Source organism: Orbicella franksi, chromosome 15, assembly GCF_964199315.1.
Source record: "Orbicella franksi chromosome 15, jaOrbFran1.1, whole genome shotgun sequence".
Lineage (NCBI taxonomy): Eukaryota > Metazoa > Cnidaria > Anthozoa > Scleractinia > Merulinidae > Orbicella > Orbicella franksi.
The window spans coordinates 15323335-15349656 of NC_138159.1; the positions used below are offsets into that span (position 1 = coordinate 15323335).

General features: G+C 37.8%; 1 protein-coding gene across 1 annotated transcript; it reads left to right on the forward strand.

The window, feature by feature from the left end:
• The first annotated feature begins 20 nt into the window (after window positions 1-20).
• Window positions 21-26304, forward strand: LOC145469852 (transmembrane protein 87A-like). Its single transcript, XM_081453659.1, has 28 exons — window positions 21-165; window positions 348-408; window positions 2875-2960; window positions 3588-3704; window positions 4663-4716; window positions 5176-5232; window positions 5453-5509; window positions 5734-5790; window positions 6546-6644; window positions 12527-12574; window positions 13955-14014; window positions 14599-14646; window positions 15357-15459; window positions 16404-16465; window positions 17132-17224; window positions 17722-17749; window positions 18245-18307; window positions 18779-18878; window positions 18975-19068; window positions 19178-19364; window positions 20004-20068; window positions 20710-20813; window positions 21641-21717; window positions 22381-22457; window positions 22852-22904; window positions 23510-23540; window positions 23706-23763; window positions 23978-26304. Exons 1-27 carry the CDS (start codon window positions 61-63, stop codon window positions 23745-23747), a joined length of 2028 nt encoding a protein of 675 aa, XP_081309785.1. The 5' UTR covers window positions 21-60; the 3' UTR covers window positions 23748-23763; window positions 23978-26304.
• The last annotated feature ends 18 nt before the right edge of the window (window positions 26305-26322 follow it).

Consider the following 26322-nt stretch of genomic DNA (forward strand, 5'->3'; position numbering starts at 1 on the left):
ACGTCATCAACTTCTTTTGCGCATGACTGATGCTGAAAACAAAGTTTCGTTCGAAGGAAGATGGCGGCGGGCAAGCGATATTCCGTTATTTCGCTCTTGATTTTTTTCCTGGTTTCAGTTTGCTGTCTCCCAGAACCGGGCAGAAAAGACTTGCATTTCAAGGAGGTTAGTAATATTTGTTTTAGGTACTGAAATTCGGTTGCTGAATACTGTATTTTCTTGTCTGTAAATTATGTTGGAGATTCACTCCTGTTTAGCTCCTGTTTCTTTTTGCATGTGGATCCCGTTTTGTCTATGCGTTTGTCTTGAAAATAGATTTGAAGTAACATTGTAATGTTTGTTTACAGAACCAGACGTTTGGTATCTTTGCCAAAACAATGAACAAAAACTACAGTGTCGCAATAAAAGGTTTGTTAATTGCAAATAAAACTTAAGCTATTAAATTCTGTTAAATTAATATGGGAAAATAAGTTTAGTTTTTTCCTTTTTTTTTTTTTCGGTAGCTTCTTTTTTATTGTGAATTAGCGATGTTAGTTGCAGCATTTTCTAAAGAACGTGGCTTTTAAAATCAAAGATTCCTCCTATAATTCTTTGGAAAACATGAAAAATCAAAAACGATATGACAGTGTACTTGTAGAATACTGAGCTCTATGCATACATGTAGTTTTCATCAAGGTATGCCCAGAAGAAAAGTTCAATATCACATACCAGCCAGCTCAGTAATGTGGGAGTCTCCCTAATCATCTGTCCAATTTTAGATCTTTAGATCTTAATTGCGCCCGCAGGGTTTTGGCCCAAAGGCCAAAACTTGAGAAGGCACCCTAGGATTCCCTGCGTGTATACATACAAGGAATTTCAAAAAAGTAAGAAATGTGTTGGTAGTATGCGAAGCATTCTTGATTTGATGAAACTAGGCACACGCAGTGGTCTTGGGTAATGTAGGGTAATGGGGGCTCACAAAACAGCATGAGTGTCGGGAACATGAAATTCTTGACTTCAAGTTTCTTGCAACCACAAGTTCGCGTTTCACCATCTTCTAGCAGCATTTCAAGGTCTCCCAACCACAAGTTCGCATTTCGCCATCTTTAAGCAGCATTTCAAGGTCAAAAATACCCACCAGTTACAATATGGCCACGATTTTAGCACGATCAAATAAATTTGCATCGAAATGGGCGAAATTCTCATCTAGGACAAATTGAAAACGATTTCAAAGATCCTGAAGATGGATTTTGGGAGAAAAACAACTCAGATGGTATTGTAAGAAATTCTGAAGTATGCTAGAAATTAGAGGCCAGTGTGGTTAGATTGCAACTAAATAGCTAAATGGCCTTGGGATCAGCAGTTTTACCTTTGGCTCCTTGTTTATTCAGATGGCTTATTTGTATTCTGGGTGACTTTGCAGAGATAAATGTTTCGCAGCGTTTTTGTTGAGGTCAAAAAGCTTAACTCTAATTTGCATATATGGTGACTGTAACGCGATACCTCTGTTTACATCTCGGCAAAAAAAAAATTGTGACTTCCATTGTGCTTTCAAGATAATTATGCTTGCTCATACTGTATATCAAGACAAATGGTTTGTTTCAACATCAAAATGGAACAGCAGAGTAGTTTGACTTAATTTTTTGTTTTGCTATAATTCTTTAACCTTTTCTTTTTTCCTATAACATTCTACTGAGTGAAATTAATTTTGTAAAAGAAATATTAGTTTCCATGGAGGCAACCTATTTTTCTTCCAGAAAGTACTTTTTGCATCCTTTCTGATGAGATATTGTAAACTGCTCTGCTGTAAATGCTTCGTGAAAATACTATGTAAGAATATCATGTGATAGAATGAGTTAAACAGAATGTGTTGGCTTAGTTAACTTAGGTAATTGTTAGGATCATATTCACAGTAAGATGCCTAAGTTACTGGAACAGTGTGAGTGATATAGTTTACAAAAAAAAAAATGGAATTTTTAGTTCATACAATAATGTTCAATATTATTGTTTTCAATCAGCAGAAATAAAAGAAAGCGGGGGCAGATTTAGTGAGAACTATTACTAGTTATATCTAGAGAACTTTAGTATAAGATTTATTAAAGTGTTAAGAGATGTGTGCATAGCTTAATAGCATTAAATTAGTTAATTAATCCACTCTTAGTTTAACCTTTGCAACGAATTGTGTATACTTTGTACAGACTTTAATTTTATTTTAATTTTGTTATATTTTTGCACAGCCCCTAAGTCACTGAGCTTTAATTTTAATCATGCTTAAAAAAAGGTTTCCTCTCTGTCTATTTGTCTGTCTGTCTGTCCAATCTCCCACTCATGCAGACAAATCTTCAAATCTCCTGGTTATGCAGGAGAATGCATACAAGTGTAGAATGTCCTTTCATATTGATTTAGGTTGATTTCAAAGCGAATTTGGCATGCTTGTAAGTAAACTGAGTTTTGTAGTAGAATAAAATTCAGAGATTTCCATAAGATTCCAATTTTCATGAGTCTAAGTTTCATTTGGAGTTCGAATTAGAATTTCAAGTTTGAGTTTGAATTGTATTGTACATATACGTTACGGTTAGAGATTTCTGAATTTCTAAGCAAAGCCTTGACATTACATCATAAGGAAGAACCTGCAACTATATTATACCAATTTAGAATCTGATCTATGCATATACATAGATGGCATAAATTATACAGCTGTACGACATGTAGCTGAATAAATATAATTATATTGTTACCATCATTATCCACAAGATTATGAAAGTTTAAAATTACCAGAGTAATGTGTAGTATTAATCAGGTTAACTAGTATCAATCAGGCTAAAAATAGTAACTTTTACAAAACACATACCACATTCAAGTTGATACCTAACTCCAATATCTTTCCACTCTTAGGGAGTTGCAATGGCACTGTTAAAAAGATCAATATATACTGGCGCTTATATGTTTCACAGTGTGCAGAGAGGTTTTCATCTCTGAAGGTGAATCTTTGATTTTATTCTCACCATACATAGTCGTCGTGTATATGGTAGTTAATATAAGCCCTTCTACAATTATGTGAACATAAGGAACGTACATGTATGCACATGACGTTATGGCAGCCATATTGGTGTTCCAAAACAATGAAACAGTGGCCATGCTGGTGTACCAGACCAATCCTGGGGGAGTTCAACTCTTTTCTTTCGTAAACACTTACGAAAGTTTATCACCACTCACTTATTTCTTAGTGATTGCATCACAATGGACTGAAACATTGGCTCTTACCTGTAGTGCTTACTTTCCCTTGATTTGTAATCACAATACTTTTTTGTTGAAAGTTAGAACGAGCTCTTTCTGTCACCTCCCCACCTCACCCCACCCCACCCCACTTCATCCTTGGCTGAATAGGGCCAAGCCTGTGCTCTAAGCAAAATTTAAAGGTTCCCAAGGGTTCTTATGTAGGAAATCTTGGGTGCCCAGTTCTTACAAACTTTCATAAGAATGAAGTTAAACAAGTCGCCCAAAGGCAAAGCTTAGTCGCCTGAGGCACCCGGGCTCTGCTAGACCACAGCCCTGAGGCCTAAGAGGGTTTAATCTATGGTATGTTTACTTGTTTCTTTTATATTTAGGCCAGTGATCACGATTACTTACAACTTCTGTGGAAGGATCCTCATAAGGAGTTTTCAGCTTATTCACTAACTGGGAAGAAGGATGAAGTGAACTGCAATCCCAGGATTCACCTGCCGGTATGCATGTGCTACTTTTTTATCTTTTTAAATTAAATACAATAACAAGGTATAAGTCAAGACAGTAAACACTAGGGCAGGATTGTTCGAAAGCAGTTTAACGCTAACCCAGGATTGAAAGTTGACCAAAGGATTAATTTTTCTTGAATAAAAATGTTTTTGACTTCTTATGTTTTGTGTATTTTAAGATTACTCAGACAAGCTCTAAACCAAAGGACAAGAAATGTGAAAAGAAAACGTCACCAAAAAGTTACAAATCAAATTCTCACAAATCCTGGGTGAACATAATTGGGCGTTGAACAACCTGGCCCAGGAGTGCCAAATCAATAAGATTTACACTGTATGTAGGTGGCTCCTCAGATTTTGCCCCGACATTTAGCAGAAGATAGGCCATGGCCATAACAAGTTCCTCTTGTGGTCCAAATTTTTACACCATGCAGCCGCACTAAGTCAGTGTCCATAGTATTTGTCTGTTTATCCATTGGTGGGTTTACAAGACTAAGTTCCTTCCCAAATCACTTTCTCTTTCTCCACATCGTTATACAGTGGTATGTTTCTCTCTTTCCAATCTAGTGGACTCGTGTTGAAATCGGAGTCCTTGTGTTTTTTTTCCTTAAGTTTGGGAACTGAATCATTAGTAAGGCTAATCAGAATGCTACTTAGTGCCTAACCAAATAAAAACAACTGGCGTCATGCCAATTTCTGTCACAGCATTATTACATTGTTACAAGTTTTGCTTGAATGTGTAGTTCCAAACAATATATCTACACATCCCTTCTGTTGGAGGAGTATGTATATTTTCTGGAACTGCCCAATTTTGACTTGCCTTCGACAGGAAATGAGAAAAAAAGTCAATATGGCAGACTGATGTTTTTTTCTTTGTTCCTCGTAACCATTCCTTGAGACATCTCTGCTGTTATTTTGTTATTAAGTTTTTGCTTAATGTTTGTTTTTGTAGGACTTAACTGGTATAGCTGAAGAGCTCAAACCCATCCCGACTGAAAAACCTACTGTAAGTGGTTTCTTTATAAAGATCAATGAGCAGCGACCTCCTGGTGTAACACAGAAGATGATGATAAAAGTTTTGTTATTCCTCTAGAGTAAATGTAGATTTTGCAAAACACTATTGAGCTTGGGGGAAATGGTATCAATCATTTTTCAGAAATACGTGAACTGTAGAAAATATTTCCCCATGTTTCAGTGAAGGTTTGGCAGAATGAGAAACACTGCTACAGCAAGAGCAGTAGCTGAAGTTGCTTCCACAACTTTTGCAAGTTCTTCCAAACCTTCACAAGTGTAAACACTGCACGAAAAAGAAACTAGAGATGAAGGAAACTCCACTGTAAAATAAACTACATGTACAGTGTATGTAAATTCTCGGTTCTTTTGTCATCAATATTTTCATTCTTGTTCTCAAGTACACTGTAGTCAAATTTATTTACATTTAATACCAAATGTCTTCTTATATCAGGAATCCAAACCTGAGAAAGAAGAAGGGAAGGAAAAAACTCCAGAAGGAAAAGAAACGGTAATTAAAACAGTTACTTTGTTCTGAGGATTTTTTTCCAGATTCTCTGGTTTTCCTGGAGAGCCCAAAATAACTAACCTTCCAAATTCCAATTTGATGTGGAAACACTAAAAGAAACTATGTAAATTCTCATTGCATATGTCATTATTATTTTCATTCTCGTTCTCAAGTACACTGTAGTCAAATTTATTTACATTTACCAAATGTCTTCTTATATCAGGAAACCAAACCTGAGAAAAAAGAAGGGAAGGAAAAAACTCCAGAAGGAAAAGAAACGGTAACTAAAACAGTTACTTTGTTCTGAGGATTTTTCTCCAGATTCTCTGGTTTTCCCAGAGAGCCCTCCACAAAAACTATCCTTCCAAATTCTAATTTGATGTGGAAACAGTAAAAAAAAACTATGTAAATTCTCATTGCTTATGTCATCATTATTTTCATTCTCGTTCTCAAGTACACTGTAGTCAAATTTATTTACATTTACCAAATGTCTTCTTATATCAGGAAACCAAACCTGAGAAAAAAGAAGGGAAGGAAAAAACTCCAGAAGGAAAAGAAACGGTAATTAAAACAGTTACTTTGTTCTGAGGATTTTTCTCCAGATTCTCTGGTTTTCCCAGAGAGCCCTCCACAAAAACTAACCTTCCAAATTCTAATTTGATCTGGAAACAGTGGGTGAAGAACCTTTCTGTGGAATGTGCCACTGCCAGTTCCAACTGATTGATTGATTTATTATAAATGTATGTTCATTTAATTATTTATTTATTTATTTTTATTTTTTATTTATTTATTTATTTATTTTTTATTTTTTATTTATTTATTTATCGATGTACTGGAATTGATCCAGTGGCCAAAACTGGCGAGCTGTGGATAGAGCTTCACAGAAATACATGATGCAGTTATTTACTGTTTAGCAGTTGAGTGTACATGTAGAGATATTAAAAAACATGAAAACCCAGCTATAATTAAATGTAATTCAATCTAAAGACAAATTTTTTTCTTTTTTTTTTTTCAATAATGCAGAGTCAATGTCTGCTAAATTTCAGATCAACAGTTATTAATAATATTTGAGCTACAAGATTTGTTTAATTACAGAGCATGTACAAGTATGAAAACCTAGATCAGAGAATATATGGGCATGTTGCACATAATTGCTAATTTCTGGCCAATATTCAACCAAACCGAACAGAAAATTGCCGTTTTATTAACTTTCCACTGAATTTCAGAGGCAAAGATCTCGTACAAGCTGTACTTTAATTATGTAATTTTATTTATTTTGTATCTTGTTTGTGTGATTATTTACTCCATTTTGCTAGACTGAATCAAGCGACGAGGGAGATGAGAACGAAGTACAGGAATCAGAACAAGGCCAAAGAAGGAGGAGGAGAGCAAATAATGACGAAAATGACACCAATGTAAGTTGTAGCTTTATAGTTTATGGTGGACTCTTGCTAATGGGGAGTTTAAGTAAACCAGAACAGCAGCAGGAATGAGTCCAAGCAAAAGGTTAAGAGGGATTCTGCTCAAAGTTTGAGCAATTAGTGCAAAATTGTTTACTAAAAATGTACTTGTTTCATTTGTAAAGTTCATTTTTATTACGATTTTGAACATCTAACTTTAATTCATTTCCTTAAGTCACCCTGCAATTAAATTCTCAGGCATTCGCAAGAAAGTTAAAGTTAAACCTCATAAAAATGCTTAAAGCATTACTGTGTCATTTTGCTTTAAACTGATGCAAAACATCAGTACAAATATTCAAATTCAGTTTAAATTCAGTTTTCAAATTCAGTTTTCTCTCACAGGGTCAGCTTGAGGGCTTAAGTCTCAATACATTGTTCTCAACTGTATTCAAACTGTTACCATGTTCTGAGGTTTTCCCTAAGTCACCCTGTGATTAAATTCTCAAGCATTCTCAAGAAAGTTAATATTAAACCTTGTAAAAATACTTAAAGCATTACCAGTGTTTGCGCCAGAGCGCACCTGTCCATTGCGGGAATCCCGCGTTACAATCAGAGATGGCCCCAGAAAAATGAAAAAAGGGCCAATTTGGCTCTTTCCTTTTACAAGACTGCAGGCTTGACACAGGCATAATATTTTAAAAGCCATCCCAGGGCTCGAAATTGTGATCGATACGGTCACCAATGCAACAAGCATTTCATCCTTGGTGACCAAAAATTCTGGTTTAGTCGCCATAATACGGCATAATAGTGACCACATTTCTCTGTGTTGACGATCAATAACGGTTATTTTGTCACACATTGTGTCCTTCTAGAAAAATCATATTGAAAGATCTTTGCTTCTAAAACATTCAACATAAGAAAAGAAGTCAATCCGTCCTTTTGCTTTGCTTTATTGATTCTCTCATAGTAATTCTCTCATATCGGAAAACTTCCAAATGGCTGACTGTGTTTGAAATCACCCTATAATGCATTGTAAACCCTTGATCATTGACTACGTCATGTAGGCCTAAGGATTGTTCTCTTGTAATGCACAGATCCTTTATACTAGTATCTGATTCAAAAGAAACTTTATTAAGTAGAAATCCTTCAAAAAGCACTTACTATTAAATTTTATCATAGATCCTAATAAACTGCATTATTTTCATTGGTACCCTGATGCATTTTTTCTTTCTCTACAGTGCAGCTCAGATATATCCGAACCAAAATATACGCGTAATGCGCGTCAGCCCAATACGCGTATACGCGTATGCATATACGCACATACGCGTATACAGCATATACATACGCGTACATACATACGCGTATGCCTGATTAGTATGTATGAGCTGACCTATTGTTTCTTCTTTTCTTATCAGGTCATTGTTGTTTTCAATGGCTTGACAGCTTGCCACAGAGCGAGAAAGAGTTTTCTTTATTTTGAATACGCGTACACAGTATACGCGCGTATGCCTACAGACTAAGCAAAATGTTAGCTGAAACTAACATTTTGCAATTGGGCACTTGACTGGAAATTAACTGACTGAATATTGATTAAAAGAGAGAGTATTTTGTCGTTAAATCAAAAATTTACTATTTTTTTTTTTGTCAAATAGAACCGGGGATACACGCTTCAACAATCCCATCTTCATGGAGCAAACATCACAACCGAAAGATAACATCTTCTCGAAACAAAGTCTGAACACGGTCCAAGCAAGCGACTTGGAAACGTGTGCCGAAACACACAACTTTTCCTCGAAGAAAATTAAAAATAACAAAATGTGAGCGGCGCACCATAGAATCTTCGATAAACAATTCTTTTGTCAGGAAAAGAGTAATTTACTATTTGAATGAACGGTTTGTGTCAGATACCGGAGATATCACTTTCTCGACAAGGTCGAAACGCTTCAAACAATAAACATCTCGCAAGCGACTTGCCGACGCATGCCGAAACACAGAACTTTTCCTTGAAGAAAAAATAGCTAAACGTAAGCAGCGCGCCATAGAAACTTTGATAAACATTTCTTTGGCTAAAGAAAGAGCATTTTACCGTTTGAATGAACGATTTGTGTCAAATAGAACCGGAGATATCATTTTTTCGACAAGGTCTTCGGAACACTTCAGACAATGAACATCTCGCAATCGACTTGCCGACGCATGCCGAAACACAGAACTTTTACTTGAGGAAAAAATAACTAAACGTGAGCAGCGCGCCATAGAAACTTTGATAAACAATTATTTTGACTAAAGAAAGAGCATTTTACTGTTTGAATGAACGGTTTGTGTCAAATATAACCGGAGATATCATTTTTTCGACAAGGTCTTCGGAAAGCTTCAAACAATAAACATCTCGCAAGCGACTTGCCGACGCATGCCGAAACACAGAACTTTTACTTGAGGAAAAAATAACTAAACGTGAGCAGCGCGCCATAGAAACTTTGATAAACAATTATTTTGACTAAAGAAAGAGCATTTTACTGTTTGAATCACAGGCGGCCCAAGCTCTCAATGTTATCCTTTTGTTTTTCCTTTTTATGCGAACGTTCAGGCTAACGTGACATATGGCATGTACTATTACATAACGACCGAATTTGACCACGCGAAACATGACTCCCGCCTTACAGTATATGGAGGTGTTGTGTTACAACGGTTTGAATTTATAAAGGTTTGTATGGGAATGCAACAGCTTTGCTTGAAAAGCCAATTATTCTTATATTTTGTGAATAAAATCTACTTACCCTGTTGCTGTGTTGTATTCTTTGTTGTTTGCCAGCTCCTCGGGCCGATCTAACGCGATTTCGGCGAGTTATCGTTCTGTGGGTTTCCACTACTAAAAGAAAGACAAGGCCGGACACTGATTTCCGGAGTGCCCGCCGCTCGAAGCGAATAAATCCACTGAAAATAACCCTGCCGGCTCAATTCCTCCGTAGAATCGAAGAAGAAATGTTGAAGTTCCATGTCAGTTCACTCGCTACGCGATTCCGTCCACAACGCCTTCGCAACGATACATTTATTTCGAGATTGCTTCGCTCGCAAACTTGAAAACAGCCGCGTCACAAAAGTTAGGACACTTTCGCGGTGTTGGGTAACTATAATTAGCCCGACCGGGGGTAGTCAGCAACGATTTGTCAACGGTCAAACCAAAATGCTCCCTGGGTAACCGGGCACTCCCTTTATGGGTTTGACAACTAAAACACGAGGGTACCCGGGGAGCATTTTGGTTTGACCGTTGACAAATCGTTGCTGACTACCCCCGGTCGGGCTAATTATAGTTACCCAACACCGCGAAAGTGTCCTAACTTTTGTGACGCGGCTGTTTTCGAGTTTGCGAGTGAAGCAATCTCGAAATAAATGTATCGTTGCGAAGGCGTTGTGGACGGAATCGCGAACTGACATGGAACTTCAACATTTCTTCTTCGATTCTACGGAGGAATTGAGCCGGCAGGGTTATTTTCAGTGGATTTATTCGCTTCGAGCGGCGGGCACTCCAGAAATCAGTGTCCGGCCTTGTCTTTCTTTTAGTAGTGGAAACCCACAGAACGATAACTCGCCGAAATCGCGTTAGATCGGCCCGAGGAGCTGGCAAACAACAAAGAATACAACACAGCAACAGGGTAAGTAGATTTTATTCACAAAATATAAGAATAATTGGCTTTTCAAGCAAAGCTGTTGCATTCCCATACAAACCTTTATAAATTCAAACCGTTGTAACACAACACCTCCATATATTGCAAGGCGGGAGTCATGTTTCGCGTGGTCAATTCGGTCGTTATGTAATAGTACATGCCATATGTCACGTTAGCCTGAACGTTCGCATAAAAAGGAAAAAAAAAAAGGATAACATTGAGAGCTTGGGCCGCCTGTGTTTGAATGAACGGTTTGTGTCAAGTAAAACCGGAGATATCATTTTTTCAACGAGGATCTTCAGACAATAAACGCTTCGCAAACAACTTGCCGACGCATGCCGAAACACACAACTTTTCCTTGAAGAAAAAATAACTAAACGTGAGCGGCGCACCATAGAAACTTTGATAAACAATTTTTTCGTCAAGGAAAGAGTATTTACCATTTGAATGCATGATCTGTATCAAATATAACCGGAGATATCATTTTTTCGACTAGGATCTTCAGAACGCTAATTCAGACAATAAACATTTCGCAAACGACTTGCCGACACATGCCGAAACACAGATCTTTACTTGTAAGAACATAAAGTTCACGTGTTAAAATAGGGAGTTCAAGCGACTGTATCAATTTTCTTCCCATTTTTAGTAGCTTAGGATCAAGTGTTGATAAACGGTAGTTTGTCGGTGAATTTGCGAAGTGATCGAAATATGATAGCTTTTATTGACCGGCTGACGTTTTAACAATATGCAAATTTCGCTTTGAAGCCATTTTCATTCTCAAGAAACATAATGTCCTTTGTTTGACTAACAATGCTTCACATAAAGAAACTTGTGGGAATGCATAACAAAGAGACATATACGCGCGTATATACGCGTATATATGCGCGTATATACGCGTATATGTGCGCGTATTGACATACGCGTATACGCAAAATACGCTCGTATGATACGCGTATGCGTAGTTCGCTTATATCTGAGCTGCACTGTAGCTATCAATTTAGTGGCCCCTTTCCTGAAAAATTGGCCCCTAAAAAGATCTTCAGGGGCCACTTTAGCCCTCAAGTAAAATTTTCTGGCTGAAACACTGATTACTGTGTCATTTTGCTTTAAACTGATGCAAAATGTCAATAAGTTGTTCTGAACTGTATTCAAACCATTACCATGCTACATGTATGAGGTTTTTTGGTTAAGTTTATTTTTGCCTTTATTGCTCAAATGTTTAGTGGACACCATCTTAATAATGAGCAGTTCAATGGCTCTGGAACCCTCTCCCCCCCTCCCCATCCCCTTTACTCAACCAAGCAGTACAGATGGTTGACTCGAATGTGCTACATACATGCACACATACCTATTTTGCATCCACTACTCATCCAGACACAGGTTGTGATTAAATTAGATGTGTTGGATCCATGGACAACCATGCCACTGTGTCATTTATTTAATGTCAACAGATGTTACAAAGATTCAAAAACTAAATTCACCAAAGCCAGACATGAAAACCCCTAAAGACCAGCAGGTGAAAAAAATAGGGGAACATGTGCCCCTGACCAAGGCAGTGGTGCCACCCTTCGTGTTTTATGGTATCCCAATAAAATGTAGTGTACACAAATATAGTAAATTATGGCGATGTGATTACAGTCAAACCAAGTGAAGCGTATCCCTCAAGATTACATTAATGAATTGATTATTTGAATATTGAACTTGCTAGTCATTTAAAAAATCAATATTTAATTGATTTTTTTTGGCACATTAAACCCGTTAGCCATATTCTTGGGATGACTACTGAGTTCAATTTTCCAATAATCAGTTCAAAATTGCATTCTTGAAACGACTAGTGAGTTCAGTATTCAAATAATCAATTCATCAATGTAATCTTAAGGGGTACGCTTCACTTGGTTTGACTGTAAATGACAGCATTAAAGAAATATAAACAATCGGAAAGTAACTTCTGTGTATGACAAAGAAAACTAACTTTACAACTGTACATGGTGAAGGCTGACTGTAGAATGTCTCACTCTGCTAACAGGAACTAATTATTTCAAACTCTAATCCTGCTTAACACTGCACACCTCAAACCGGCCCCAACCCTCTGCTCCATGCTGGTAAAATAGTAATTTACGCTAATTTGGGATTATCACAAATTACATTAATTTTTACAGGTGTCATAAAAAATTGTAGTTAATCAAATCAGCTGCAGAGTTTTTCATGTTACTGATATGATGTTTCTGTGTTAAGGATGAGAACGATACTACAGATCCTGAAGGAAAGGATATTCCTGATGAAGTACGTATATGTAAGGCACTGCATAGAATTCTAAATAACTATCACTGACAGTATCTGGTCACCTCACCACCAGGGAATTTCGCCACCAACAAACTCACCACCAAGAGAAGTCTCCTTGCCACCAAACACCAAGAGAAAGTTAAACTACCTGTAGAGTAAACTAATCGACGTATATTAGGTACTCGAGCGAGTACAATATCAACCGACTTGTAAGTTTGTTAGCTTGTCTGTTTGCAAATTTCAGTGTCAACATATTGTTGGTGACGTGATACAAGATGTGCTCCGTTGTCTAGTGAGAAACCATGCCTTTCTAGAATTCAACTACATGTGCTGTATATATCTTTGAGAACTGACTGTGCTGTTATTGCTCAGTTGCTTCGCTGTTGCGTTTGCAATTAAGCTCACGCGAGTGTTGCATAAAAGGCTTAAGCTAAACTATCAAACAACTTCAACCTTACATGGGCTGTGTAAGTTACGCAACTAAACAAAGTAGAGCAAATTTAAGTTCAGTGTCATTAGATCATTAGTAATTTGGTGGCAAGGAGACTTCGCTTGGTGGCAAGTTTGTTGGTGGCGAGACTTCCTGGTGGCGAGGTGACCAGTAACCATTATCACACATCTTACAGTGCGTTTACTGAAACCGGGGCCACCTAGCAGGACTGAAACAATACATCCCAACATTTTCAAATCCAGCCAATCTAATGTCTGGTACAAAACAATGAAATCTCAACTTGAAGTTGAGCTGAAGTGAGGGTTATTATTACTTTTTTGTTAGAAAAAATAAAAAAAATTGGAAAAGTGTGACATGGAAAAAAAAGGTCTCTTATAAAGTATCCTTATGTTAATTAGTAAGGGATGTTTATCCCAGTTTATCCCAAATTTTTCAGATTTGAAAGAAATATAACTCAAGCCAATAATTCAACAGTGCAGATGTAGAAAAAGCGGGTGTATAATTAAGATGAATGTATAGGTGATGAATAATGCTCTGAGGGGAGCAGGGTCGTGCAGTGGTTAGAACAGTCACTACACACTAATGTGGCCCAGGTTCGAATCCTATACCTGGTGTCATGAGTGGATTTGTGGTCAGTTCAAGCCTTGCCCTGAGGATTTTTCTATTGGTTCTCCACTTTTCCTCCCTCTACAAAAACAATCACTTGAAAATTCCAGTTTGATCTTGGAACAGTGGATGAACAAGCCCTCTGTGGGATGCGACAATGCAAATTCCTAGATATATTTTATTTTCAAAGTACATGTAACCCACTCTTTGGGGCTTTAAACACAGTCACAACAAGTGGATAATGGTACAGAAGTTGGTGCTACGTATGTTTAATATAAGCGTTTATTGAATTTTTTAAATTCTGTTGTTTTGGTTTTCCAAAGAAAGACCCAACTACCACCAAAGAAAAAGAAGAAAAAGACGCAGCAACGTCAACTAGTAAGGTGAAGGAGGATGGTTACTTTTTGAAAAAAGAAACATAAATTATCAGACTGAGTATTATTTATATGTTATGTTGTGTACGTTCAGATTTCCTTTATGAGCTGGAGTAACAATGAAAACAGCCATATACCATATTTATGTAGTTTATCAAATTACCGTTTTCCTCAAAACATCCTACTGTCCTTAAAAAAGCACCACTTTCCTTAAAACCCACCACCCTCTAGGGGGAGGGTGCAGGGGTGCACCCTCCCCACTCCGCTCTTCCCCCTCCCCCCTCCCCCCTCCCCCCCCCCCCCACAAGATAAGGCCTTCTTCTTCATATTCGCTTTTAAAATGTGTTTACCATACCAATCAGTTATGCCATTCCTTAGTGGTGCACCCCTCCTAAGAAAAGTCCTGGATCTGCCCCTGACCCTCCTTTAATAGTAGAAAGGTACACAGTCTGTGAAAAAAAACCATGTGAGATCAAATGTCTAACTCATTAAATGCTAATTAATTCAGCACCATTAAAAGCAGAGAACAAATTGGAGATTGAGTTGAATTCTTTTGTAAAGTTATTTTAATTAGTTCCTTCTTCTTATACCAGGCATCCAATTCAGTGTCGAAGAAAAAGTCTTCATCAGATGATAAAAAAGTAAGCAGTTACTTCTTAAAAACTGTGTGAGATACAAATAAAATATATTATTTTGACTTCTCAGTTTCATTTTCTGGTGAGAGCAAGCAGTCCAAATGAACACACAGACTGAGCCAATGAGAAATCACTAAGTACACATTTTAATAGAATTACATCTACATGCATTGTAATGATGTAATTCTACTGTACTCTAGGTAGCATGTCGCAAGAAGTGTAAGCTTTCAGTTTTTTTTGTGTGTGTGTTAATTATTTATCTTATTTTTAGTGTACTTGTGTTATTTTCTATAGTGACTGTGTCTTGTTTTGCATGATAAATAAATAAATAAATAAATGCATACATACATATGTACATACATACATACATACATACATACATAAATAAATATTAAATAAATAAATGAATAAGTAAATAAATAAATAAAATATACGTGGACCTACTTTGTATTCATTCAGACATATAATTATGAAGGAGACCTGTGGGAAAGCTGCTTCTAGTACTTTAGGCAGTTGCTATGTCATTATTTAAATCCATTCTACTATCAAAGGAAACCTCCTGACTTTGTATCTAGCAGAGTCTGAAAATGAATGCAAAGTTGAATCCAGAGCAAGTAAAGTACTGTGAGTTCTTAATTTAACAGGCAGAGTGAAGGACGTGTAGTAAATCTGGTGAACTTGTGGCTAATAATTGTGGTTGATTTTTTCTCACCTAGGACAATAATCGAGTCTGTCTTACCTTGCGTGATGGAGTCTTCTTGTTGATTGTGAAGGCTGAGCCACATGACGAAGAAAAAGACAAAGATTTTAAGCTGACTTGTAAGTGGAATGTATACAACATGAAAAAAAAAAAACAGTGGTTAGGAGGTCAGCAAATTTTTGCCCGGGATTTAGCAACAATATACAAAATGTACTGGAAGCTGATAGAAGTTTTTTCCCAGGAAATATCTGGAACGTCAAACATAATTTGGAAAAAAAAACTGCCCCTAAGGTTGTCTCAGTTCTGGTTTCCTCTGATATCAAGTCATTGGCTAGATGCCACCAGATCTCTAGCTGAATTTGGTTACCACTCATAACTTATCAGTATTCTTCAGCAGCATATCAAGCTCAGTTGGTGATGCCATGGATATTTTTGCTTGAGTGCATCTCACCAAAATACAAACTGTGGCTCAACCATACTCCTCCAATATGCTATGGAGGCATATAGAGCTCTGCACTAGTGAGGTTCAATAAGGTGTCATTTCTGTTTGTATATAGCACATACATTTTTTTCATTTTCTGATATGGTATTAAACTTTTTACAGTTATTTCATTTAATGTTCTTGTTATTAATAACTGTAAAATATTAATATTTTAGTTTTGTTCAACTGAGTGGCTGATGAAGTTCGGTTGAGTCGCATGAAATAGTCCATTTTTTAAAAAAAATTATTGTGCTCTGATTACTAACTACCGGTACTTATTAACCAAGAGTGAGGTCGTTACAGGAAAATCTCAGACCAAGACCTTGCTGTATTGACCGAGCGGCAAGGCCGCGGTTTGAGATTTTCCCATAAAGACCAAACGTGCGAGGTCAATAAGTACACTGTAGTTTATTTTATGGCTTTTTGCTTGGTTTTTGCAGGCCCATAATCAGCTGTGGGCATTACAGAAGAATAATGCCCTAATATTAGCCAACCAGAACGCATGTTATATCGGCTACATTTGCAAGTCATAATAAAGAAAATTATTGTATATTTTATTAATAATACTTTGTTATCTTATAGTGAATGTTGAAATGAAAGGACATCATGGATACCTCTCAGCATCTGACTGGCCCCTTTATCCGGTAATAATAATAGAACTCACTGTGAGATGCATAAGCTTGAGAGACGAGTCAGAATGATTCAGTTCTGGGTGCTGTCCACTATGTAGACAGCTGAAAAAACCACATCAATCAATGCACAGTGAGCAAACTGGACAACCACACAACATGAAGGCTATTTAACTTTAATGAGATCACATTAATTTTGTATTATTGTTTTATGTTATACAGCATGAATATTTTGAAGAGCCCTGCACCAGTTCCTATTCATCCATGACTCACTTGATGTAGAAATCCATGTTGCATGACATATTTTCACATTGGAGCATTGACCTTCTAAGCCCATCTAGGAGTAGAGAAAACTGAAGGCAGAAATTATGTAAAAAATGGGAAAAGTTGCGCTAGTGCATATGTTGTAATCTGACACTACTAACAAGATTTCATTAACTGCAAATTCTTGTGGGTTAAATTTGTATAAACCAGTTTGATTCACATTTTCTTTTTTGTCCTTGAATGATAATGATACATATAGCAATCAGATACAAACTGGATAGAAAAAAATTTGCTCTGAAAAAAATTAACTGTGTTAATTTTGCATCTCACAAAAACAATTTTAATTTTGGAAATCTCTTTTGAATGAATGAGATTGTCCTCATACAATATTTTATCATTTGTTTGTTTCCATTTTAGTTTTATGGTTGTATGTCACTGCTGTATGTGTTCTATGGGATTGTATGGCTCGTTGTATCTGCCTGCCAGTGGAGAGATTTACTTAGGATACAGGTACATCGACATCTGTAGCCATTCGTCTTGCATGAAACAATTTGATATTAGCACAATAAATTATGCTATATTGTTGATATTCACATTTTGTGCAATACTAGGTGCTGTATTCTTACCCGGTGCTGTGAGAGGTACTCTGGTTTGACCCTGGATCATGTGGTCTGGGCTCTGGCCAGGGACATTGTGTTGTGTCCTTGGGCAAGACACTTTACTCTCACAGAGACTTTCTCCCTCCAGGTGTATAAGTGGGTACTGGTGACATGTTGGGGCAACTTGACAGAATGCTTGGAATTAACCTGCAATGGACCAGTGTCTTTCGTGCGAGAGCTATGAGCTTCTTGCAGTTAAGAGACTTGTCATTGTTGTACTCACACACTCACACACTTTTTTGTTGCACACAGTATCAACAGTTGTTATCCACTAGTCAATGTTGATAAACTACTGCATGTACATGTACATGTAATATTAAAGGCATTGTTTTGTCGCTGTTGTTTCAGTTCTGGATTGGAGGTGTGATTGCTTTGGGTGAGTACTTTTTTGCCAACGATGAAGAAGTTATACAATGACATGTATTTCTTTACAGGCTGGTTTTCACTAGTTATGGAGTCGTTGTCAGAGTCATAATCAGAGACGCAGAGTGAAACGATCTAGTGAAAATCATACCAAGGAGTCGGAAACAGAATACCATTTTTGCTTGCAACTCCGTCACTTATGATCTAATTGAAAACCGCATTGTCGGAAACAGAAGTAAAAGAATAAACCAATCACAATGCTTGATTCGGGCCTTGTGATTGGTTGGTTCTTTCCCCTGTGCTTCCAACTCAGACAATCTAGTTTACACTGGATTATAAGCACTCTTATGTTGCTGACTGCAACTCTGACTTCGTCGCTAGTGAAAACCCATCCGACATACATGTAGCTGGTTGTAAAATGGCCGGCCATTCAAAGTGAACGTTTTATAAGCAATATTTCATAGAAACCAGTATTTCTAATTTCCTAACAAAATGTTATTTCATGTAGGTATGTTGGAGAAAGCTGTCTTTTTCTCAGAGTACAACAACATCAACATAACTGGAGAAACAAGTAAGTCAAGATGAATGCAGCTGCAAAATCTGATATCCACTGTGTTGGTCGATAGTTTGAGTATGATAACATTGGAAGTTGTTTGAAATGTATGGAGAAAAGAAAAACACAGTAAAAAAAGTTAACGTTTTCTCTGTGCATATTCAAATAACTTCCTTTATTTTCCTCTTTCCTCTGTGTTTTGACCCAGATGTTTAGGATCTTTGCTCAGGACTTTGTTCTCGTGTTGTGATTTTGAGCAAGGGCACTTTAATGGTGTTGGTGAATTTTAAAGAGTGCAACTGGGACCTAAACCAATAATAAGGTGTTTGGCTCCTATGCATCTGATATCCTAGAACCAAGACAATTGGATTTTGAATCAGACAATTTACTACAAATTCATGCCATCTTGTCATGGAAGTCGCCCACCCCTAGTTACATTGTGTATTCACTGGAAAATAATCCTTGAAACTCTCTTCCTGTGCTTTGTAGATCCTGGTCTAACAGTTTTTGCCGAGCTTGTGTCCTGTGTTAAAAGAACACTTGCTCGTATCTTGGTCATTATTGTCAGCATGGGGTTTGGCATTGTCAAGTGAGTAATATTTTTTAGATTCGTTCCCTCCATCAACGCTTTTGTTTACCTTTGTCAGCAGTCACTTGACTCCTGTTTTATTTTCCTTTATTGTAGACCCCGACTGGGTACAACTCTTCATCGAGTGTTGGGAGTTGGAGCCTTGTATTTCATTCTTGCAACTATCGAGGGATCCTTCAGATCGCTTCATGTAAGTCTTTCTAGTGCAAAGGTTTGAACAGTGAGCTAAGCTTATTGCTATGGTCATATGGTATTAAGTTAATATTCAGCTAATATTTATTTCTTTGTATCATTTGCAGCCTAAATCTGACCCTGGTAGACAACAGCTGATTGCCAGTATCCCACTTGCTGTTCTGGATGCTTCTATCTGCTGGTGGATCTTCATGTCCCTGGTTCAGACCACGAGAACCCTTCGCATCAGACGTAACCTGGTGAAACTTTCGCTCTACCGACACTTCACCAACACCCTCATCTTTGCAGTATTGGGTAAGCCTGGTTTTGGCTTGTCGTTGTGTAAATGATAGTAGTTCTCACTCACTTTAATAAGCCTGTTTGCACCACTTACATGTAGGGCCCCAGGGGTTTCCCAAATTAAACAAGTTTTAACCAGGTGGCGTGATCGACCCTTAGCCTATCCCCCAACCTGGAGGGCCAGGAGCTGTTCTTTGTCAATCCTCTCCGCTCGAACAATCCGGCATGGTTTTACTTACCTGCGATAAAGCACCAACTCCCATACCGTAGAATTTCGAAAGCAGCCCCTCCCCACCCACCCCTCCGCCCCGAAAGTAACAGCTCCCCGAAAGCAACTTTAATTTTATTAGTGAGCACCTATTAGTGAGCCTTATCTGAAGCGACTGTAAATTACCGTACGAACGTAACCAAAAGTAACCATCTGAAAGTAACGGCTACCCGAAAGTAACAGGGACCGTTACTGTCAGAATTCGATGCTAGCTCTTAGAATCAGTAAGACCTTCAAAATAAGTGACGTCACCTGGGTGGAGAGAGAATTTTATTCTCAAAACAACTTATAAATTTTTCTTGCTCTTTTTCATACTCGATTCATTCGTGCACTCGTTGATTTAGTGTAAAATAATTCAATTTGCCTGTATGTTGTTTAATTTATAGCATCTGTGGCATATATGATTTGGTCCATCAAGACTCACAGATTTGCCAAGAATGGTTGCATTACAGTAAGTGTGCTCCAGTGCTGTTAGTAATAATACGGTCAAATAGTGTCATGCGTATTATTTTGTACATGTGGCAGTTCATTTTGTTAGCAATGCAAGCTAACTGACTGTGCTCTTTGGAAAGGGATTGAAGAGAGCCTTACTCATTTCTAATTTTCAAGCGTCCGAAATATTTACAGTGCAGTATAAAACTTTTAAATAGCTCCGAAGTGGCTAGTTTTCTTTATGGAGCGAGCTCTAGTTCAGACACTGCGTAAGATACGTTACAGCTTGACCGAATTTTTCTTATTTCCCTGTCATTGTAACTGTAAAACCTTAAGGGTGCAGCCGTATAGCTATCATTTTTACAGATTTTGTTTCAGTCTAAAGCGTGTTTTGCAGCTGTAAATTGACGTTAGCTATCTTTCAGTAAAGTGTCCGAAATTTTTGTCCGAAGTTTGTCCGAAGCGGAAATAAAAGTGTCCGAAAATAAAACGGCCGAAATTTTTGGCAAGTAATTTATTATTATTACTCTTTCGCACTGACCATGAATTTGCGCGTTTTCATCTCTATAGAGTAGGTTTAGGCAGAAAACAATGACCACTAAAACTTCCCAACAGCATCGTGAATATTTCCACGGAATAATTTCTTTGCATTTCCCACAGGATTGGTCTGAATTGTGGCTGGATGAAGCTTTCTGGCATTTCTTGTTCTCTATTGTCCTGCTTGTGATTATGGTTTTGTGGCGACCCACTGCGAACAACCAGAGGTAAGTGGGTGGCATACGATGCCATGGAGAATTCCTGTGCCTACGAGACCCCATAATGTCAATAAAGAAACGTATGTTTACCCAGGGTAGATAACAGAGAACTTAAGCAATGTCGACGACAACCCCGAGGACAACTCCCGAGGACAATGTTATTTTTAAAGTCTTTCATTCGTTCCTTCGTTCCTTCGTTCCTTCGTTCCTTCGTTCCTTCGTTCCTTCGTTCCTTCGTTCCTTCGTTCCTTCGTTCCTTCGTTCCTTCGTTCCTTCGTTCCTTCGTTCCTTCGTTCCTTCGTTCCTTCGGTCGCTCGCTCGCTCGTTCGGTCGGTCGGTCGGTCGGCCGGTCATTCATTCATTCATTCATTCATTCATTCAAATTCGCAATTATCAGATCTGTTCAGTGCGCCTATTGGTCTCAGAACCTGATCAAGATAAGTATGTAACGCAAGCGTTCATTTCCAACGGAAAACACGAAAAATTAACCGCCGTCGTTCACGTTCACGTTCAAAATACGCAGAGCTATATATAGTCATTTCACGTTGTTGTTGTGCAGAGAACGGCAACGAAATGTACAATGATTTATAACGCACGCGCATTACACCTTTTTGTTTGGTGGCGTTCTCGTTGCTGTTGCCGTCGTGGTTTGCTTATCTCTCTAATCTGGTCGAAAGATTATTTCTTTGCCCTATGCGGTCTCTTATTCCTTCCTTAGGGCTAGTGCTCAGAAGGAAATTCGCTTGTTCTTTCCAGTTCTCTAAGTTACTATGGATTTAATTCTCTGATTTCCAGCTAATTTGACATTGTCTGTGCTTGAACCCCTCTGTGTCTAGGTACGCCTTTACGCCCATTGTCGACTTTGGAGACGATGACGAGGAAGATGACAACATGACATTGTCAGACGCCTTTGGTGAGTTTGACAAAACAGTGTTTTATTTACATCACCTTCATGAAGCTACTGCATGTGTGTTGATCAGAAGACTGACTACATCGATGGTTCTCTGGCTCTGGGTAACAGAGCTGCTTGACAAGACTTTCTAATCTCCTTGCTGCTAATTGGCCTTCGGCTGCATGGTCCATGTTAATACAATCAGATGTGGGGAATAGATTTGTATTCAGTTAACATATATCTCTTATAAAACATTTTAGTGTGTAGCCTTGCTCTGTATGCCGTTTAGGGGTCTTGTGGTATTTTTCGAGCTAATTTATAAATGATGATTATAAGTGCACAGAAATTACTACATGTTAAAATGTTTAACTAGAGATTTGCAGAAGACCGAAGAGGAGCACAGCCTGTTTAAAAAGTTTCCCATAGTAACAAGACCGTGGGATATTTGTGCATTTTGCGTACTATTGTACCCTACAGATTGGAACTGGATAATAGATACATCTACGACTAATTTATGACGATTTTCATCCCAGGACGAAATACCAATGATGAAAAAAAAAATTACCTTCTTTAAAACCGAGCTATTAGAGAATGGATTGAAATGAAACAGCTAGACAAATGCAAGATCAGCTGTAAATTGCAAAGCCACCACATTTAAATAGCAATAACTGTGTTTTGTTCCAGATGGTATGAAGATGAGGAATGTCAAAAACACCCCAGAAGTGATAATCAATGGTGACGCCAAACGTAAACACAAGCCTGTAAGTTAAAGGGAGGAAGTCTTTTGGTATAATCCTTCTCAATCTTTTTCCAATCTTAAAGGAGTCGCATCACTGCAACTTAAAGAGTTTAGCCTTTTAAGTCCTTCGCTAGTAATCCGTGTCAATCTTCTCCTTCTTAACCATCCTTATTCTACAATGGTTTGTTATCTTGCCTTTGGTGTTTTTCTATCTTAGTAAACTACTATTTTCAGGTGTCCTTTAATTACAAGGTAATTTTGTACGCGGCCAAAATAACTTGATGCCATGATTGATCTTCTTTTACCATTCTCCTTCATTTTTGGATTGTTGTTACTTGCTGGTTATTTCTCTACCTTAGCAGACTATTTTTAGGTCTCTTTTAGTTTGAGTCATGATAAACGTGTGTTATTTACAGGAAGATGATCTGAAGTGGGTGGAAGAGAATATTCCCAGCTCTGCTGCCGATGCGTAAGTATACACAAGTTACCTGTGATAGCTATCAAATCTGCAGGTCTTAAACGCAATCAGTTTTAGGCCTGGTCGTTGTGTTTGAAGAAAACTCTGGTCGAGAAGTCACGTGATTGTCATCACGTCATCGTTTTCGAAAAGATCTGTTTTCAAAATGTTTTCCGTCGCAAAGCCGGCGTTTTCAAATTCCTCCGGTTTGAAGAGTGTTTTCGAAAAGCTGCGTTTTAATGACAGACCAGTGAAATAAAAGTGAAGCTGCGTTTTCAAATTCCTCCGGTTTGAAGAGTGTTTTCGAAAAGCTGCGTTTTTGTGACAGACAAGTGAAATAAAAGTAAAACTGCGTTTTCAAATTCCTCCAGCGCAGTGTGGACGAGGCCTTACTGAGTTGGGGAAATCTAGAAATTGAAATCTTGCGTTTCACGTCTCCATGTTCAAAGACTATAAATCTTTCCGTTTTTGAGGGCCTGCGCAGTGCACGTAGCTTACGTCATCCCTAAATTGTAGGAACAAATTCTTTCAGAACGTAAGTCCCAAGTTCGAGCTTTTTATTTTCCCGAAAATAAGCCCGAACTATAACGTGGTTTGTTTGATTTTTCTGTTCACAGGGTTTTACCGAGTGTGTTGGACTCAGATGAGGTAAGTTATCCATTTATGTTGCTAAGATCCATTCAAAATCTAAGTCAAGGGATATTTTTGTGTTGTTCTCTCAGTAGTCCTGCAAATTTATCCAATGGCTGTAGTAACAAACAATCTAAAGAACGCTTAACAAGAGATCACTTTTCCTTGATTGTATTTTCTCAGGAACTTATGACGACTAAGTTTGAGATGTCGAAAATGGAATGAGATGTTCTGATGCTTGGTATGTTAGTTGGCTGAATGGCATGTTCAGTCACTTTCTGCATTGGCTTAGTTTGGTCTTTCCTTTGACTTGTTTAGTTTTCTTTCCCTTTCTGTAATTTCTTCCTGCCTTTGTATTTCTTTTATGTTGTTAGTAATGATACTCTTCCTTTGTTTCCGCGTGGCTGTTATGCTGGGTAGCGAAGTTAACAATTCCCTTTTTTTCCGGCTTACAGACCTACAAGTCACTTGTCTACCCAAAAGGTCCTTTAGAATGTGGAGTCAAGTAACGTGTGTCACGAGAGCTTATTTGAGATCGCAGAATTGCTTCTCTTAGAGACGAGGGCGCACTATAGAGGGGAACTTCTCGTGAGCAAAACCTGGTCTCGTAAGAGACACACTAGGGAAATAGAATGTTGATTCGTAATTTATTGTAAGTAATAGCTCCGCTCCAAGCCTTCCCTAGCATGGGCCTAACAAGGTAATATAAGCTCAGAAAGAAAAAGAAAGCTTTTTTGCATTTTCCATTTTTTTTGAAATAATATTTTGAGATGCATTGGTAACATTGGTACGTGTAGTGCAAAGAAAAAATGATTATTAAAATACATTGGTTACATAAAAGATTATATTCAAAGGCGATCAATTTATTAATTCCAATGAGCAGGGTATACCTTAAAGCACCCGTTACTATATTAATTGTAAGATAGAGCTAGTTTTGATCTGCATGGTGCTGTTATTAAAAATCTTCCAGAGGTTTTATAGGTTAGGTTCACAGAGGGATAAAAGTTCAATTTTGAAGCAGTTTCAGAGTAAGGCCCCCTTCCCCTTTTGTCTGGGTCCCATATACCATAGGGCTTGAAGAGGACTGAGTGAGTTAGCCCCTTCATAGTGCGCCCTCGTAAAATGACAAGGGAACCGACTGCTTTTCTCTCACCATTTAATTTATTGTCGCTTTTATTTCAACAAGAAATTTGTTACTTGTAGTCTAAGAAGTTACATTTTCCACATAACAGTGGTCTGATTATAAATGTATATTTTGCAGTAGATAACGTTGAGGTTCTGATGCAAATATATTCCCGGGGATCGGTGTATCCAGTACGAAATGTGATGGGCAAAATCTAATCAGTTAAAAGCAAGAAAATCGAATGCTAGCCAGTCAGAATAGCGTTGGACCTATGTCCAAGTGTTTCTTATGAGTTGAAGAACCAGTTTTCTTTCTCACTAGCTTCATCGAGAAGAAAAAGCAAAAGTTGGTGAAAGGTTTTACAAAGGCCGTTCTGAAACGCGTTAGGGTTTAGAAAGTCGCCGGAGCCTTAAATAAACCACCCAATCAGATTGGCTAGCATACTCGATCCTGATCCTGTGCTTCAGCTCTTAAAACTTGTTTGATATTTGAAAATTTTAAATGAAGATTTAAATGAAAGCGAAAACTTGTTTTCCGTTATATGTAAATAGCCTAAGTAGGGCAGCAGTGAATGAGGTGCGTTATAAATTTAAGGGGAACAGCCTTGACACTACCTCGCACGCCATAAACATGTTTCTTTGTAATATTTTCTGCTTTATTGGATGTTTTCACCGTCCGCCAAAATATGGGGTTATAGAGGCTTTTCTTTAAAGTAATTTCGTTTCTTGAGTTCTCACAGCGCGTTGCCCCCTTAAGGAGCGCGGGCTCTGGGAAGGAGATAACCTTAGTGCCCAGTTCCCTCTGGGATTCGCCCTCAACAAAACAAGTCCAAGACTCGGCAACGTTGCACACGACCATGGAACTTACAGGCAGCTCTCGTAAAGGGAACTGGGTATTACGTTAAATTTTGGGACTTAGTCAGGGAGTGCGTGACTTGTTAAACAGAAATTGGGGGGTTTAACGTTAGTAAAAATTTGTTTGAAGCTTTTTCGGTTGACCCGGCCAAAAAATGTGATGACTAGCTCGTTTTCGCGGGTTTTATTTATCAATAGTTGCAGTATTTGTTGTCGCTTAATATCAAAGTCGTCAGATTTTTCAGATCCTAGAGATTCTTTTGTTTCTGATCAAATTCATAGCCCTTCCAGCTGTGAAATAGACGATCTGTTGTTTTGTGGTTGTAATTACTAAGAGTTGAAAGTACGGTATTAAATTAAATTTCAGCAACGGGGTCACTATTTCGTGGAGTTTCAGTTTTTTTGTTTTGTTTTGTTTTGTCTTTTTTTTTCTTTTGATAAAGCGAAAGTTGTATTTCAGAAGCCGGTTAAAAGATTCCTTTACTTCTACGCACAAAACGCAAGCGATCATTTGTATCGTGGAAGAACAATCTCAAGAGGCTAGAAGAGGCCATTTCAAAGACGTTCTACGCTGGAAATCTCCAGAAAGTATTGTTAAGAAAAACTCCTCAAGTCATAGTTTACTGTGATTGTTTAAAGTGAGTTCAACAAGTATGATTTGAGGTATTGAAATTTTAGAGTACTTTCCATTTGTTTGCCTTTGCAATATGAATGGTGACCTCAGTTGTGAGAATAATAATATATATTTATATTTCCTTGTAATGTGATTAATCGGTCTGAGTTGAAAATAAATAATCTTTGATGACGTCGTCGCTTTGTGATC

Excerpts from the sequence above, each read along its gene's own strand:
- LOC145469852 (XM_081453659.1), top strand. The coding sequence starts at position 61 with ATGGCGGCGGGCAAGCGATATTCCGTTATTTCGCTCTTGATTTTTTTC. Across the intron at positions 20,069-20,709 it reads CCAAGAATGGTTGCATTACA|GATTGGTCTGAATTGTGGCT; the intron begins GTAAGTGTGCTC and ends CATTTCCCACAG. Across the intron at positions 20,814-21,640 it reads CCCACTGCGAACAACCAGAG|GTACGCCTTTACGCCCATTG; the intron begins GTAAGTGGGTGG and ends CTCTGTGTCTAG.